This window comes from Nuphar pumila, chromosome 8 (genome assembly GCF_984573655.1).
Source record: "Nuphar pumila chromosome 8, dmNupPumi1.hap1.1, whole genome shotgun sequence".
NCBI lineage: Eukaryota > Viridiplantae > Streptophyta > Magnoliopsida > Nymphaeales > Nymphaeaceae > Nuphar > Nuphar pumila.
In genome coordinates, this window is record NC_143256.1 from 32,278,973 (window position 1) to 32,296,313 (window position 17,341).

General features: G+C 37.4%; 1 protein-coding gene across 1 annotated transcript in view; it reads left to right on the forward strand.

Moving 5' to 3' along the window:
• Positions 1–16,857, forward strand: part of LOC149829884 (integrin-linked protein kinase 1-like) — a 106,437-nt gene extending 89,580 nt beyond the window's left edge. Inside the window, exon 12 of the mRNA XM_090016134.1 lies at positions 16,623–16,857. Within this exon, the coding sequence (XP_089872260.1) occupies positions 16,623–16,629 (7 nt within the window). The 3' untranslated portion in view covers positions 16,630–16,857. The remainder of the gene's footprint in view (positions 1–16,622) is intronic.
• The last annotated feature ends 484 nt before the right edge of the window (positions 16,858–17,341 follow it).

Consider the following 17,341-nt stretch of genomic DNA (forward strand, 5'->3'; position numbering starts at 1 on the left):
TCATGGCGTCAATCCACTTAAAATGTTCTTTGACTTTAGCATAGGTTGAGGATTCTATATATGAATGAATTAATACAATGAATGTCTTGTATTTAGGAGAAAAGGAGTCATAGGACACAAACTTCTTGGGTGGTTTAGAGATCTTAGATGACCTTCTAGTTTGTTCTTTAGACTGATCAAAATATTTTTTTAGTGCATATGGGTGATTTGAATCCCTACGCCTAGAGTATTGCAAATAGTTATTATCCTTATGGGTTTTCTCTTCATCAATCACATCATCATGACTATTGTCAAGGTCACCTTCTATTATATTTCAACCATTATCAAGGTTACATTCATTATCATAGTCAGTATGTTATGAAACTAAGTCAAATAAAAATGAATACTTAGATATTTCCTTAGTATTTTTAAAATCAAAGATTTTTTCATTTTCTAAGAAAGATTCATTTTTCGAAACATTTTTTTTTTTAAATCAAAGCACTTATAGTCTTTTTTGTTATCTGCATAACCTAAAAAGGCACAAGGGATGACGTGAGGAGAAAGTTTATCATTTTTATCAGTAAAAACAAAATATTTGCATCAAAACACTTTTAGTCTAAAATAATCAAGAACTAATTTAAAAACAATTTCAATTGGTGTTGTGTTTTGCAAAGAAGATGACATTCTATTAATGAGATAAGCAAAAATCAATGCAGCTTTAACTCAGAAATCTTTAGGTACTTGATTTGCTACTAGCAAGGTTCTGGTGGTTTCCATAATGTGTCTGTGTTTTCGTTCAACCAAACCATTTTGCTGTGGTGTGTGTGGACAAGATCTTTGATGTGTGATGCCATGCATATTTAAATAATCTTTAAATTCCTTTGATAAAAGTTCTCCTTCTGAATCAGTACGAAAGATAAAAATCTCATTTCCAAACTTATTTTGACCAGGTTATGAAATATTTGAAAATGTGTAAAAACTTCATATTTATGTTTAAGGAATTAGATCCAAGTATGCCTAGAGAAATCATCAACAAAAATCACATAATATGCATAAGCACCTTTGGATAAGACTGGTGTTGGGCCCCATACATCTGAATGTATTAACTCAAGCAGTCTAGAAGAAACAAAGGTTCTTTCATGAAATGATAATCTCTTCATTTGTCCAAGAATACAGTACTTGCATGTAAAATTTTTAAAATTATAAATTTTTCTCAAACTTGAAATATATTGGATTTTAGATACATGAGGATGGCCAAGTCTTTTATACCATAAATCCAAATATAATTTCTAGACATTATAACAAAACGTATCCTTGGTTGTTTCCAAAAAATCCATATAGTAGGGGTTTTCTTCTCTATGGCCTTCCTCAATCAACTTCTTTAACTAGTGATTCTGCACCCAACAACGATCAGAAGAGAAGGTGACATTACATCTATAGTCAGAAATTTGAAAAACTGAGAAAAGGTTTAAACTTAATTTGAGAATATATCTAACTTTTGGAATAGTAACATTTTTAGAATTTTGCAAAATATTTTTAAAATTTCTTACTTTTATTTCAAGAAATGTATCATCAACTGTAAAAACATTTGACATGCTTGAGTTAATATGATATTCAGGTAAAATATTACTATTGGGGGTCATATGAAAAGAAGCACCAGAATCAAGCAACCAAAGAATTTTACCAGGGGGTGAAGGATGAGACTGCAGCTCTAGTGAATGCCTCATGTGAAGAAGATGCCCCCTTTGAGTAGTGGTTGGAGAATTTTCATTAGTTGAGACATAGATACAGGTGCATCATGAGCTTTGTCATTAGATTCTTGAGGAGAGCCAATCGAAGCTACCTTTTCTTCCTTTCTTCTATACTTTGGGCATTGAGGTCTAATGTTACCTGATTCATGGCAATTATGACATATAATCTTTTTCTTGTCATATTCATTGCTTTGCTTCCAATGAGGCTTATTTTCGTACTCATTCACTTGTTTCCATTTGAGGTGGTTTATACGTGCGCATGTAATTGCCCAGTTTAGAGGCGGTAAGAACAAAGCCATATTCATTCTTCAAAATATGCCCTTTAAGCCTATTCTTCTCCATAGTTAACTCTTCAATAGTGTCAACAATAGAGAGAATTTTGTCTCTATGTAGGAGTGACGATTTGATACTTTCAAATTCCGGTCTCAATCCATTTATGAATTGATAGAAATGTTCTACATCAAGTTGTTTTTAGTGGAGCTCAATGTCTTTGGGAGAATGCCACTTAGACTAAAAAAGAGATAATTCTTCCAAAAGTTCGGACAAGGTATTATAGTATTCTCTAATATTCTTGTCTTTTTGGGTCATAGTAAGCACATATGCAATATCTTTAAGGTGATTTATATTCTTAGGGTATTCCCAAGCCTTATCCGCATGCTCAAATTTGGCAAGGCTAGAGCATTTACTAAGATCCACACTATTGACAAGGCAAGTCATAATCTTGCCATGTCCTATTTTCCATTTTTTTCACTTTCTCTCTAAGTGTCTAAAGCCTTGATTTTCTCATCATCTATGGGAAGTATTTCTTTTCTGCTTTCTACCTTGGTGAGAACTAGTTTAGGTTCCGGATCAAAACCATTCACTAGTCCTCACAACCCCTTTCCTTAAAGGTGGTGTTTCACAATTGAAGACCACGTTACAAAATTAGTATCATTGAGTTTCATAGGTATAATGGTGACTTTTTCATGATCATCCATTCTCACAAGGGATTAAAGAGATTGAGAGATGTAGAGGAGATGAGAAAAGAGAAGAAAATAAAGAAAAGAAGCAAAAAACAGGTGCACCACACCACGAACAAGAACCACAAGCCATTTGTCTTCAATAGCACGATCACATTACCACTTGAATCGTCAAAGAGCAAAAGGTATTTTTCTTGTTCTTACAAGCATGGAAAACGAGGCAGCAATCTTCAAGGATTCAAGAGCATCCAAGCTCTGATATCATGAAATAAAATAAAGTGTGCACAAATACAATGCCACTAAAGGGCTACAAGGTGCACAATCACAAAAGCTACTAATGGGCATACTCACAAATGCCACAAAGGGCAAACACAATATGTAAAAATAATAATTTATTGAAACCTCACAAAAATGCAAGAAGCATTTTTTAATACAATGGGAGGGGATCACTCCTATTTATATACAAAAGAAGGGATAGAAGGAGAGCTCAAAAGAGCTGTTGAAGAAAGCTCCAACGTTCATAAAAAGAGTCGTTGGAGCTTGCTCTAACAACTCTTTTGACTAGTCAACCTAGTGTTGACTAGTCAAACTCTAGTTCAAAAGTGAACTAGATAAAATAAAATAAAAATAAAGAAATAAAAAATATATACATCAAAAGAATATATATATATATATATATATATATATATATATATATATATATATATATATATATATATATATTGTTGAGATTAACTATCTTATTGAGGTTTTAAGCGTAAGTTTTCTAAAAGGTAAGTTATTTGATATTTCATAAATAAAGAGGGACGTGTAAGTAATTTTTTATATAGTGGCATCTCTCTATTTAATGAGGAGGTTAGCCCTAATAGAATTAACGAGTTCTCTCTTCTCTCAGCCGACTTCTCTCTCTCTCTCTCTCTCTCCCTCTCTCTGCCTCGATTCTGGTGCACCTCAGATAAGTTTCCACATGGTATCAGAGCGGTGGATCTCAGGAGCGTGAGCACGTGATCGACCTACACCAAAAAGGCTCGAAAAAAAAATTATATACAATCAACAGGTGTGCGTATTTCTTGTTATTCTTCTAATTGCATAGATCTGATTACAGATCTGTGTCATGACACAGATCTGTAACCAGATCTAAAGGTCACGGTGATGGTGGTGTCAACTGAATCTGGTTGCGGCAGAGTTGGGTCACGGTGACAGCGTGTCAACTGAATCTGGTTGCAGCAAAGTTGGGTGTTTTCTATCAGACCAAGGATCTGGATGTCGGGAAAATTAAATTTTTTTCGTGGGAGCTGGTGTGATTTCTGTGTCATCTGCAGTTGCTCATATCAGATCGTGAAAGTTTTTTTAAGCAGTCGTGGGATGTATGTATCGTATGCAGTTGAACAAAGTAATCTTGTCCTTGGAGGTCGTGTTCGATGTTCTGGTTTTCTCAGAACTACATTCCTGATCTATTTTTTTTTTAATTGCTTCTAATGTGGGTTGAATAACCTAATGAATCCGTGAATTAGGTTGTCGTATGATCGTGAAACACACTATTTTTCTTGCTCTGCTGGCGTGAACTGATTTCTGATATGGTGAAACAATATTATGTTGTCGTGGATTTGGCTGACGCGTGATCATCAAACACGTTGTTCCTGTGTCAACTGTCATCCCAGAGTCAAAATCAGAGTGATTAAGAAAGTGAACCTTTTGTTTGTTTGTTTGTTTTTTGCAACTGTATTAGCATCAAACATATCTCTTATCTTGTTAATACTACTCAGTATGGGTGAAGCTTCGAAACTTGATTCCAAAAATGATGCTATTGGGGAGTATAAGGCATTTGCAAATCCCTTCTCATATGGTTCTTCTGTGAGATTGAATGAAACTAACTATGCCAGGTGGTCTAGAACTTTTATGATGTCGGTATCTGGACATTGTAGAAAACATATTCTGTTAGAAACTGAACCAAATGAAAAGGTGGGAAAATATATTACTTGGGACAAAAATAAATGGATTATGAATAGTGTCGAACCTCATATTGCAGATGGTCTAATTTACTATAATACAGCCAAACAGATGTGGGACAACCTTCGAGATATGTATTCTCAAGAGACTAATGTGAGTCGTATCCTGCAAGTCGAATAGGAGATATATAATGTTAAAATATAGCTTGCGTATGGATCTGGATCCAGATCCATACGCATGGTATGTTAATAAAACACATGTTGTATGTTTCTCATTAATGGCATCCTTGTAATATCTCTGATATTACAAGGATAGTTGTATATCTGCTTTATATTGAATGCCACCCCAGCCATTGTGTTTTTCTCTCTCTCTCTCCCTCTCCCTGTTTCCTGTAGATGTTGTACCAGATATCAAATCTGATATGGTATCAGAGCAGATGCCATCCTGTGCGTGAAGAAGCTCTGAAACAGCAGATCGTGAACAGCGTGTGCCTCCTTTCAGCGTGAGCAGCAAATCGTGAACAGCAGCACTGCGTGAACATCCTGTGCGTGAAGAGGTTCTGAAACAACAGATCGAGAACAACAACCTTTAAAATCTCATCCTCTGAAATCTCCCCTTCTGAAAGTTGGTACCTTTTTTTTCCTTTCAGCGTGAACAGCGTGCTCATCGACTGTGTTCATCGAGAACATCGTGAACAGCAACTCATCAACTGTGTTCATCCCAAGTTCTTTCTTTTCTGTTACTCTATCGTCTCTGTTAGTTCCAATTTTTTTTTCTAAACATCACCGATTGTTGTTCTCTTTTTTATTTCAAACCAGTTTTGATTTCACACGTTTCCTTTCCTTTCCTTCATTGTTGTTTTAGTGTTCTTTGTGCAACACTTTTGGTCGTACAGGTATATGCCTTATTACAGTTTTACTGATTGATTAAGTGATCTCAAATCTGTTTATTTCTTTTCATTCATCTTGTTTGCTTATTCATTATTCCTATGATATGGATTACTCTTCGTCTTCGTCATTTGGTCCCTCTGCCAATTTCTTGAGTCAGCTCGTTACAGAAAAACTTACTCATTCTAATTTTTTGACCTGGAAAAGGCAAATCCTTCCTTTTATACGGAGTCAGGATCTCGATGAACATTTGGATGGTTTAGTTCCTATACCACCACGGCTTATTTTGCAGGAAACCAAGGATGAGAAAGGTGACACAATTACCATTTTCATTAAGAATCCAGAGTATACAGCTTGGAGGAAGAGGGATCAGTCTTTGGTTGCTTATATTACGTCAACACTCTCTCAAGAAGTGTTGGTTACTCCTAGATATGATTGCACTGCGGCGGATCTGTGGAGTAAGTTGTCACAGACTTACTCTCAGATATCAGAATCCCGAGTTATGTTCTTAAAAAATGAATTTCAAAGTTTGAAGAAAGGCTCCATGACAGACATGGAATACATAGGCCGTTTGAAGAGTATTACTGATCAATTGGCTATTGTTGGAAGTGCTATTGCAGATAAAGATAAAGTTCAACAACTCCTCAATGGATTGGGTCCTGATTTTGACATGTTTACTATAGCTTTTATCATGCCTTCCTCACTTGCCCACTTTTGACAACCTCCAAGCGAAACTTCTCCAGCATGAGATGATTATGAAGCAAAGGGCAGAAGGAAATGAATCAGCTCGTCCTCATTCAGTTTTGGCCATGGACACTTCTGTAGGTTTTGGACGATGGAATGGCGGGCATCAAGGAGGCAGAGGCCGCAGACGTTTTGGGCAGGGAGGACGTGGTATCTTGCCTACACCTAATATTTCAGGGGGTTTTATCACAGGGAATTAGAGGAGAGTGCCCACTTGTTTCTTATGCAACAAAAGAGGACATGTGAAAGCTGATTGTTGGTTCAATCTACAGAATACAGGACAAATAAACAAAATTGAAAATAAATCAGCTACTGCTGTAGACACAAAAGTGTCATCCACAGATGTGCAACAACTTTTGTTATCAGCATTGTCACAGATGATGATCAAGCAAAATGAACAAGGCGAATGGTATGTTGATTCAGGTGCTGCCACACATGTTACGGGTAATGCGGGTAAGTTATCTCACTTATTGCCTTACTTTGAAAAAGGTAGTATAGTTACGGGAGATGGAACTTATCACTCCATTAGTCATACTGGCAATGCACATATCCTTATGTCAAAGTCCTCACTTCACTTGTCCAATGTTCTTGCTCCTAATATTAAAAAGAACATTGTTTCTGTAGCTAAACTTGTTGATGATATGAATTCTTCTGTCGAATTTACTCCCTCTTCTGTTTATGTTAAGGATCTACGAACGAAGGAGACGTTCGCTAAGGGGGAGCGACAAGGAAACATGTACGTCTTCAAGGAGATTCCTTCAGTGTCTTCGTCTTCAGTCCCAGTCCTCCAGTTGAAGTCGTCCAAGCATTCTTCAGTGTCTTCGCCTTCAGAGTCTTTGTTTTTTCCTTCATTGGAAGTTTTTAATTCATCTCATTGTAATAAGCCAGATATTTGGCATAGTCGTTTGGGACATTGTAGTCGAGGTTTCATTAAAAATCTTATATCTGATGGTCTCCTTCCAGAGTCTAGTTTATGTTCATTTTCTGATAATAATAATAAATGTTCTTTATGCGAACTCTGCAAAAGTCATGTTCTTCTTTTTCATATTATAAATAAAAGAGCTTCAAAGCCATTTGAGATTATTTGTTCTGATGTTTGGGGACCTGCACCTATTCCTTCTCTATCTGGCAGTCGTTACTATGTTATCTTTATTGATTCCTATTCCCGTTATACTTGGATATATTTCTTAAAACACAAGCATGAAGTTTTTCAAATATTTCGGGAATTCCATTCGATGGTCAAAACAAAGTTTGCTTGTGATATTGTGCATTTACAATGTGATGATGGAAGAGAGTATTCATCGAACGAGTTTATTGCCTTTCTTCGGGATAAAGGAATAAGTCGACAGGTTTCTTGCCCTCATACTCCTCAACAAAATGGGGTTACAGAGAGAAAACATAGGCATATTGTTGAGAGCGCGATGAGCATGTTACATGATAGCAATGTGCCCGTTAGTCTCTGGACAAAAGTTTTTCACACATCTGTTCATATCATAAATCGTCTTCCTATGTCACTTTTGGATCGGAAATCTCCCTATTATACTTTATTCGGGCAACATCCCTCTTACGATGAGCTGCGTGTTTTTGGTTGTGTATGTTATGTACATGTTGATTCATCTCTGCGAAATAAGTTTCAGGACAAGGCTGTCAAGTGCAGATTTGTTGGGTATGCAGATGAATACAAAGGTTATCGATGCTATGATCCTACTACAAAACGTATTAGGATCTCCAGAAATGTTGTTTTTGACAAACGAAATTTTCAGGTCAATAACTCTGCAGCGTTGCCATCTCGAGAATTAGAAGTATATGATACATGGATGAGCGCAAATCTTTTTGCTAATACAGGAGAAACATGTCAGACAAATTGTCCTTCCTTCGGCTTGAGTAGGGAGTTGAATGACTCACAAATGCATGTTGAATTATCTCCAGTTGAGCCACCCCCAGTAGAACGCTTCTTTGGGTAGATATACACTAGACGGGACAAAAATACAGAGCCGAGGAATGTGGAAAGCATCGCCAATGATCCGACTCAAAGGCCGTCACACATTAAGCATCCTATTCAACGATGGGTGAGTTATTAGACCTTCTCCCTTGATTTCCAGTTGTTTATGTCTCAGCTCACAAAACAGGATGAACCCACTTGTTTTAATCAAGCTCTTCAATCCCGTCATTGGACTGAAGCTATGAATGAAGAAATGAAAGCTCTTCATGAATGTCAGACTTGGGAAATAGTCCCTCGGCCAGAAGGAAAGAATGTAGTTGGCTCAAAATGGGTTTATAAAACAAAGTATAAGCCTGAAGGAAGCATTGACATATATAAGGCACGACTTGTTGCTCGAGGATTCACACAACAATATGGTGAAGACTACGATGAAACTTTTAGTCCGGTAGTCAAAATGGGTATTATTCGTGTCATCATATCCCTAGCAGTTGATCGAGGTTGGAGCCTTAGCCAAATGGATGTTAAAAATGCATTTTTGCATGGAACTTTAAAGGAAGAAGTGTATATGGAGCAATCTCCTGGTTATGCCGAGAAGGATCTTACTGCCTGGGTGTGCAAACTAAGGAAATCTCTGTATGGGTTGAAACAGGCGTCTCGTTCCTGGTTTGAAAGTTTCTCTATGCAAATTCAGAGTTATGGTTTTAGAAGATGCTCTCTGGATCACTCACTCTTTATTTACCAAAAGGCAGACATTGTTATACTTCTTCTTATATATGTTGATGACATTGTGATCACTGGGAGTTCAGATAATCATGTGCAAGACGTGAAGCAGTTTTTAATCAAAACTTTCAAAATGAAAGATTTAGGGGAGTTGAGGTACTTTCTTGGTGTGGAAGCTGACAGACAACAAGACACATTGACACTCATGCAACAAAAATACACTCTTGACCTTCTGGAAAGAGCCGAGATGACGAATTGCAAACCAGTCATTACTCCTAGTGTGTTACATCAAAGGCTGAGCTCTGAAGATGGTCATCTTTGTGTCAACCCTACAATGTATAGAAGTCTCGTGGGAATGTTACAATACTTGACCTTTACCAGACCTAATATAGTTTATGCTGTCAATCAGGTATCCCAGTTTATGCATGCTCCAACGGAGGGTCATATGGAAGTTGTAAAGCGCATTCTACGCTATTTAAAAGGAACTATAGGAGACGGACTTGTTTATCGCAAGAACGATAATCTGCATAGAGGACATGAACTCATCACTTATACAGACGCAGATTGGGCAGGGGATCCAGATGAGAGACGATTTGTCTATGGATATTGTATATATATTGGACATAATTTAGTGTCCTGGAGCAGCAGAAAACAAAAGGCAGTGGCACGATCGAGTACAGAGGCTGAATACATATCGATGGCTGCAGGCACGACAGAAGCCACTTGGATTAGACACTTATTGAGTGATCTTGGGGAGACAATTATTCGATCTTTTCTTCTATGTGACAATCAAAGCACAATAAACATTGCATGTAATCCTATCCAGCATAGCAGAACGAAGCACATTGAGATTGATCAACATTTCATACGGCAGAAAGTCGAGATGAAGGAGATAGAACTACGTCATGTTCGAACAGAAGATCAAGTGGCAGACTTGTTTACCAAGGGGTTAACAGAACGTCAATTTTGGCTATTAAAGAGCAAGTTGTACATGATCCAAAATCACGTACAACTTGAGGGAGGGTGTTAATGAAACACATGTATGTTAATGAAACATACATGCGTATGAAACGCAAATATAGCTTGCGTATGGATCTGGATCCAGATCTATACGCATGGTATGTTAATGAAACACATGCTGTATATTTCTCATTAATGGCATCCTTGTAATATCCCTGATATTACAAGGATAGTTGTATATCTGCTTCATATATACAAAGGTTAGGGCTTGGAGGTCGAGCTATTGAATGTTGCCCCAACCATTGTGTTTTTCTCTCTCTCTCCCTCTCCCTATTTCCTGTAGATGTTGTACCAGATATCAAATCTGATATATAATTTGCAGCAAGGAGATCAGACCTTGGCTCAGTATTATGCCGTTGTCAAAGCAGCATTTGAAAGGCTCAATGCCCACAGGCCTTTTTGTTGTCCGCAGCACAAGGATCATCAAGAACAGACTATGGTTGTTCGGTTTCTCACATGTTTATCTTCAGAATTCTCTGTTGCAAGAGTCCAAATGTTGACTGGATCCGATGTACCTACTCTTGCTGATGCATACAATCGTCTGAGTAGACTTGTGATTTCTCTTCTACAAGCTCAACCTATGTCCTAGTCATCTGCTCTAGCTGTCCCATCCGGTTATGGATGTGAAAATTTTCAGACTATTAGAGGACGAGGTCGTGGAAGAGGTATGAGAGGCAGAGGCAAACTTCAATGTATTTTCTGTGGAAAATCTGGACATTTAGAAGATCGTTGCTGGGATAAGCATGGACGGCCAACCTCTTTTGCATCAAGGCCTAATGTTCCAAATGCGAATGTTACTACACTAGAGGTAGCAAATGCAAATGATAACACTTCTGCAAGTGACAGTATCACCCTTAGTCGAGCAGAATATGATGAGCTGATAGCTCGTCGTCCTTCAAGCTCCTCTTCTCCTGTAGCTGGTGTGGCCTACTCAACAGGGGATCATCTTCATTTGAATGATAGTAAGTGGATTATTGACTCTGGTGCATCCAGACATCTGTGTGGGAATTCGCTTTTCTTTTCAGATCTAAAGGATATTACTGATCATCGAGGAGTCTCATTAGCAGATGGAAGTTCCTCACCAGTTGTTGGTCAGGGAAATATTTCTATATCCTCTTCCTTGCAGTTGAAAAATGTTTTTCATGTTCCCTCATTCCCTCAAAGTTTACTTTCTTTTAGTTGTCTTACAAAAGAACTAAACTGTAGAGTAATATTTGACCCGATGGGTTGTCATTTTCAGGATTTGCTGACGGGGAAGAAGATTGGTGGAGGCTATGAAGAAAATGGAGTCTACTACCTACATCATCCAGTGGGCAATGTTTATGCTGCAGTAGAATACTCATCCAGCCCTGTTCAGTGGCATCATCATCTTGGTTATCCTTCATTGTCAAAGCTTCGTTATGTCTTCCCTCAAATTCCGTCTACTACATCATTTCAGTGCGAAGCATGTCAGTTGGGCAAGCATCATCGGAGTTCATTACCTTCTAGTCAGAGTCAGTCTAGTCATAAAGTTTTTGAACTTCTTCATGCAGATGTATGGGGTCCTAGTAAGATTCCTACAAGGACTCAGTGTCGATATTATCTTGTTATTGTTGATGATTTTTCTAAGTTGTGGGTGTTTTTAATAAAAGAAAGATCTGAAGTTCCAAGTATTATCAAATCCTTAATTCTTGAAATAAAAACTCAGTTTGAATCTGTTGTCAAGATTGTTCGCACTGATAATGCTCTTGAGTTCAAAACCAAAGCCTTCTTGCAATTTTATCAAGACCATGGTATTCAACCCCAAACTATTTATGCATATTCCTCTCAACAAAATGGTGTGGCTGAGCGCAAACACAGTCACCTCCTTGATGTCACACGTACCCTTATGATTCAATCCAATGTTCCTGCGATATATTGGGGTGATGTGATTATCACTGCTTGTTATCTGATCAACCGCATGCCTTCATCTTCCGTGGGAGATCAAATTCCGCTACATATCCTAAATCCTAATGCCCCACTCTTCTCGTTCTCACCTAAAATATTTGGGTGTGTTTGTTTTGTGCACAAACTTGGACCTGACCGTGATAAATTAGCTGCTTAAGCTACAAAATGCATGTTTATAGGTTATCCTAAAAATCAAAAGGGGTATCGATGTTATGATCCAATTTCTTAGCGAGAGTATGTCAGTGCGGATGTATCTTTCTTGGAATCCATTCCATATTACTCTAGTACCGGTACTCAGATGCAAGTTGATCCAGTTGATTCTTTTCCACTTCCTGTACGTCCTTTTCCTTTGAAATCTGTGCCCTCATTACCTAACCAAACTTTATCTTCCTCACAGTTTCATAATCCTCCATTGGTATATGTGCGTAGAACTCCATCTCCTCTAGGGCCTTCATCTTCTTCTTCTTCTTAGGTAAGTACTACTGACAACAGTGACCTTCATGATGATGATAACAGACCAATCGCTCTCCGGAAGGGGACCCGACAATGTACCTTATATCCCATATCTCATTTTGTGTCCGATGCCCGAATTGGAAATAAGATGAAAGCATTTATTTCAGCCTTATCTGCTGAAACTATTCCTTTGAACTATCAATAAGCAGAGCTCGATAACAGGTGGAAGCAGGCTATGCAAGAAGAAATGAATGCCTTATTGTCTCAACATACATGGGATCTAGTTGATTCCCTAGTGAATGCTGGCATTGTTGGATGCAAATGGGTATATACAATAAAGTATAAATCAGAGGGTTCTATTGAAAGGTACAAGTCCAGATTAGTAGCAAAAGGGTATACTCAGACTTATGGTATTGATTTCTTTGAAACTTTTTCTCCTGTTGCACGGATGGGTACCATTCGTCTTGTTCTCTCCGTTGTTGTTCACCATGGATGGAGTTTGTGTCAATTAGATGTGAAAAATGCATTTATATATGGGGATTTGTCTGAGACAGTATACATGCAACAACCTCCTGGTTTCGAGGTTGAGGGGGAGTGTCAGAAGGTGTGTAGATTAAAAAAGGCAATATATGGTTTGAAACAAAGTCCACGTGCATGGTTTCAAAAGTTGTTTGAAGTGATGTCAAGGTTTGACTTTAATAGGTCGGCGGCAGACCATACATTATTTATTAAGAAAACTAACTCAGGTATAGTTGTTATGGTGGTATATGTGGATGACATCATTCTTACAGGAGATGATATGAAAGACATTGAAGCTACAAAGACTCATCTTCAAAAACATTTTGTTACAAAAGACTTTGGCTCACTTAGATATTTTCTGGGTATAGAAGTTGCCAGGAGCCGTGAAGGAATGGTTTTGTCTCAACGGAAGTATGTTCTTGACTTATTAAAAGAGACTGGAATATTGGGAGCTAAACCAGCAAATATTCCCATGGACCATAAAGTTCAGTTGTTTGAAGAAGGGTCGAAACCTGTTGATAGCAAAAGTTATCGCTCACTGGTAGGAAAGCTACTATATGTGATTGTGACCAGACCTGATATTGTTTTAGCAGTAAGCAAGGTTAGCCAATTTATGAACAAACCAATTGAGGTACACTGGAATGCAGCAATACTGATTCTCAGGTACTTAAAATCTTCTCCTGGAAAAGGGTTATTATTCAAGAAAGGTAGAACCCTAGAAATAGTGGCTTACTCTGATGCTGACTATGCAGGATCTGTAGTGGATAGAAAATCTACCACAGGATTCTGTGTGTTTATGGGAAATAACCTAATTTCATGGAGAAGTAACAAGCAAAATGTGGTTGCTAGGTCAAGTGCGGAATCAGAATATAGGGCTATGGCTCAAACAACTGCTGAATTAATGTGGGTTCGAACTGTACTAAATGATCTTCAGGTGAAGGTTTCATCTCCTATGACAATGATGTGTGATAACAAGGCAGCCACATATATAGCGAACAATTCAGTCTTTCATGAGAGGACAAAACATATTGAGGTTGATTGCCACTACGTAAGAGATATGGTTCAAGCTAGTCATATTGCTACTAAATATCTAAAGTCGGAGGACCAAGTTGCAGATATGTTTACAAAGCCTCTTGCTAGACTAAATTTCTCAAAATGTTGTGACAAGCAGAGCATGATTGATATCTATGCTCCAGCTTGAGGGAGAGTGTTGAGATTAACTGTCCTATTGAGGTTTTAAGCGTAAGTTTTCTAAAAGGTAAGTTATTTGATATTTCATAAATAAAGAGGGACGTGTAAGTAATTTTTTATATAGTGGCGTCTCTCTATTTAATGAGGAGATTAGCCCTAATAGAATTAACGAGTTCTCTCTTCTCTCAGCCGACTTCTCTCTCTCCCTCTCTCTCTGCCTCGATTCTTGTTTACCTCAGATAAGTTTCCACACACACACACACACACACAACTTTCTCTGAGATTATAGTTCGTCTTGACAAAATTTGTGCATATTGTACCAAGCAGGGTTGGTGGAAGGAAGCATTCAAGTTGCCTTGGTACGTAAGCTAATATTTGGACTAATTTTGACAATGTTGCTGCATCCTTTTAGTGATGGATTAAACAGGATGCTTTCACTACACTTGTAACTTGAAAGCTTGCTTTTTCTGAAATGATGGAAGTAATTGTAACTTTTAAATCTTATGAAAAATTCCTTCTATAGGATGGCGTCAGCATATGGTTAATAAGGGTTTGACATAGCAGGCCTTGGTCCTATATGCATTTAAGAAAAGGTTCATAACTTACATTTTTAATATGAGTGTTATCATTATTTATATATATATATATATATATATATATATATATATATACAGTAATTCGTAGCTGCGGAACCCTTAGGTGCGCAGCTACAGTGGAATGACGCTGGCCATCCATCATCGCGCATGATGGATGGCCAACACACAAAAACAGCACAAAAAACGGTTTTGCCCATTTTTTGCGCTTTGGCGGCGGTTCTGGACCTTCGCTAAAGGTCTCAGTTCTACTGGGACCTTTAGCGGCGGTCGAAACCATCGCTAACACCCACAGGAAATGCGTTAATAAAAATGCTTTTTAGCGGCGGTTTCAACCACCGCTAAAGGTCCCAGCGGAAACTAGGACGGGAAAAACGCTGACTGTACATCACTCCCACGATGGATGCTCGGCAAAACTCCACTCTGAGTTGCGCTCCTATGGATTGTGTAGCTACACACCACTATATCTATATAATTGGGGGACAAAAGGAAATGCTGAACTAGCTAACTTCCACTAAAGGCTGTGGATGTTAAGAACCAATCGGACTCATAGATGTGATCAGCATGTTCCGAATATTTTGAATCATGTTTTTTCTGATTTTATGACCTGTAAAAGTTTCGCACATTGTAGGCCATTGATTTTTTAAGCCTTATAAAAGCACACCTAGATGTCGTAATCAGACGATTCAAAAGCCTATTCCGACTAAACAAGATCACATCTGCATGGTTAGTTTCATGAAAACAACCAAAAAAATGAAAAAAAAGAGGCATTTGTACCTCATGGCTCATGTCTATATATACCATGGTTGTGTTCAGCATGGTCAAAATAGTAGAAATTGACTCTTTGATTGATCTTGTTTTTTTGATGTAAAAGTATGATTTTATGAGGTTGAAAATTTGGTACATTGTAGGCCATTGATTTTTCAACCCCTGCAAAATTTTACATACACGCTGGAGTAACATGATTCAATCACCAATTTGTACTAATCCAAATATTTGGATCACATCTGGATGGTCAGATGTGCAAAAAAAATTTAAAAATTAGAAATATTACTATTTTTTACTAGAGGGTGGTATATATATAGTGGAAATTAGCTAATTCAGCAAGTCTTTTTTTGTCCTCAATAGACTGAAAATTTCCATCTAGTTAAATACTTTGTCACCACAATGTGCAATTAATGTTTTGTTAAAAATTAAAGTCACATGTTTTATTTGTTATTTGGGAACCTGCTTTTTCTGTTATTCTCTGTGAATTGACTAAAGTGCCATTTGTGAATACAACAGAAAAGGCCACCATGGTTTCTTGAAAATTATTTGGGGCTAAAGGATTTACTAAACTTGTTAATATCCACTAGATGCTGTAGGCTTAATATATATATATATATATATATATAGAGAGAGAGAGAGAGAGAGAGATGTAAGTCTGCTATGGTGAGCCACTAAAAATTTGTTAAGAGGCAAAAAAGAGTTTTAGAAATTGTTAATACACACTAAACAATGTGGACGCACACATGCTTTGGTTTACCTCCATGTTGTGTTAACCTGAAACTAACCCTACTCCTATGTTGGGTCTTAGATGATTGCATTATATGGGTCAGGTTAGATACGCTTTCCAGCCTCTTGCTGACAATGTTTTTGCTTATTTTCACCTTTTGTCTTTATAAAACGAAGAAAATATCTTTTTTTGTTGTTGTAAGGCTGAGTAGAGTACGTTTGATTAAGAAACAAAAAAGAAGGTAAACATTGTAATAAGAGGTTACTAGTCAAGAAAATAATAATGCCTCTTTGAATTACATTAACTTCGTTCTCTAGCCAAATTCAACGAGACACTCACTAAGGTCATCTGTCTCTTTGGATGTTAGTTTGAAGAAATACCGAATGCAAGGCCTTATTATGAAAATATTTAGAAATTTCTTTAGGTTTAATCCACTCAAGCATTTATTTAGGTTTTCTAACTCCAAATTAATTCTTGCTTGTCTTTGATGCAGGAAATGATTTGCTTCTGGAGTTTCATCTCCCTCTCAAAGAAAGGTGAAGTTTCTCAGGGCGAGATGAGCTAGCTTGATAATTCATAATTATCAGCTTTATCTGTTTGTATCTGTTTGCACAGTCGTTCATAAGTTTCATATATGAAATATCAAATAAACCCTCTGTAGAAAATAAAAGCATCAACACAACTGTGTTTATTTATGTGTAATTTCAAAGTGGACATGTTTTCCAGTAGTGGAATCCTCCTTTCACTTATCACCATATTGTATGTTACTGTCTCGGGTTTATGTAGTCTTAGTTAGATTTAAGTATTGAGGTATTTGGATCGCTTGTTATTGTTCAGTAATTATTGATTTTGCATCTAACCTTTACACCACTGACCCATGAAACGCTAGAACTTTTGAGGCCCAAAAATATCTCAAGTCAAGACTACTGTGTGGCATCTTAACCGACGTTTTTCATGTGGCTCGTATTAAGGGGCCGAACTAGGATCTCGCTTGGCTTTGTATCCTATTTACTAAGTGCCCTGGCCTTGTGTCTAAGTGACCGACTTTTTCTGTTTTTTTTTTTCACCTCAAAAAAAGCTGCGGGTCGATCTCTCATCTCCCTAACTTTTCATGTACCCATGGCACTTCTTAATTAATTAATAAATAAAATTTTCGCCCTTCCAAAAAAAAATGTGGAAGGATTGGCAATTCTTAAAACCTTACCGTCTTTG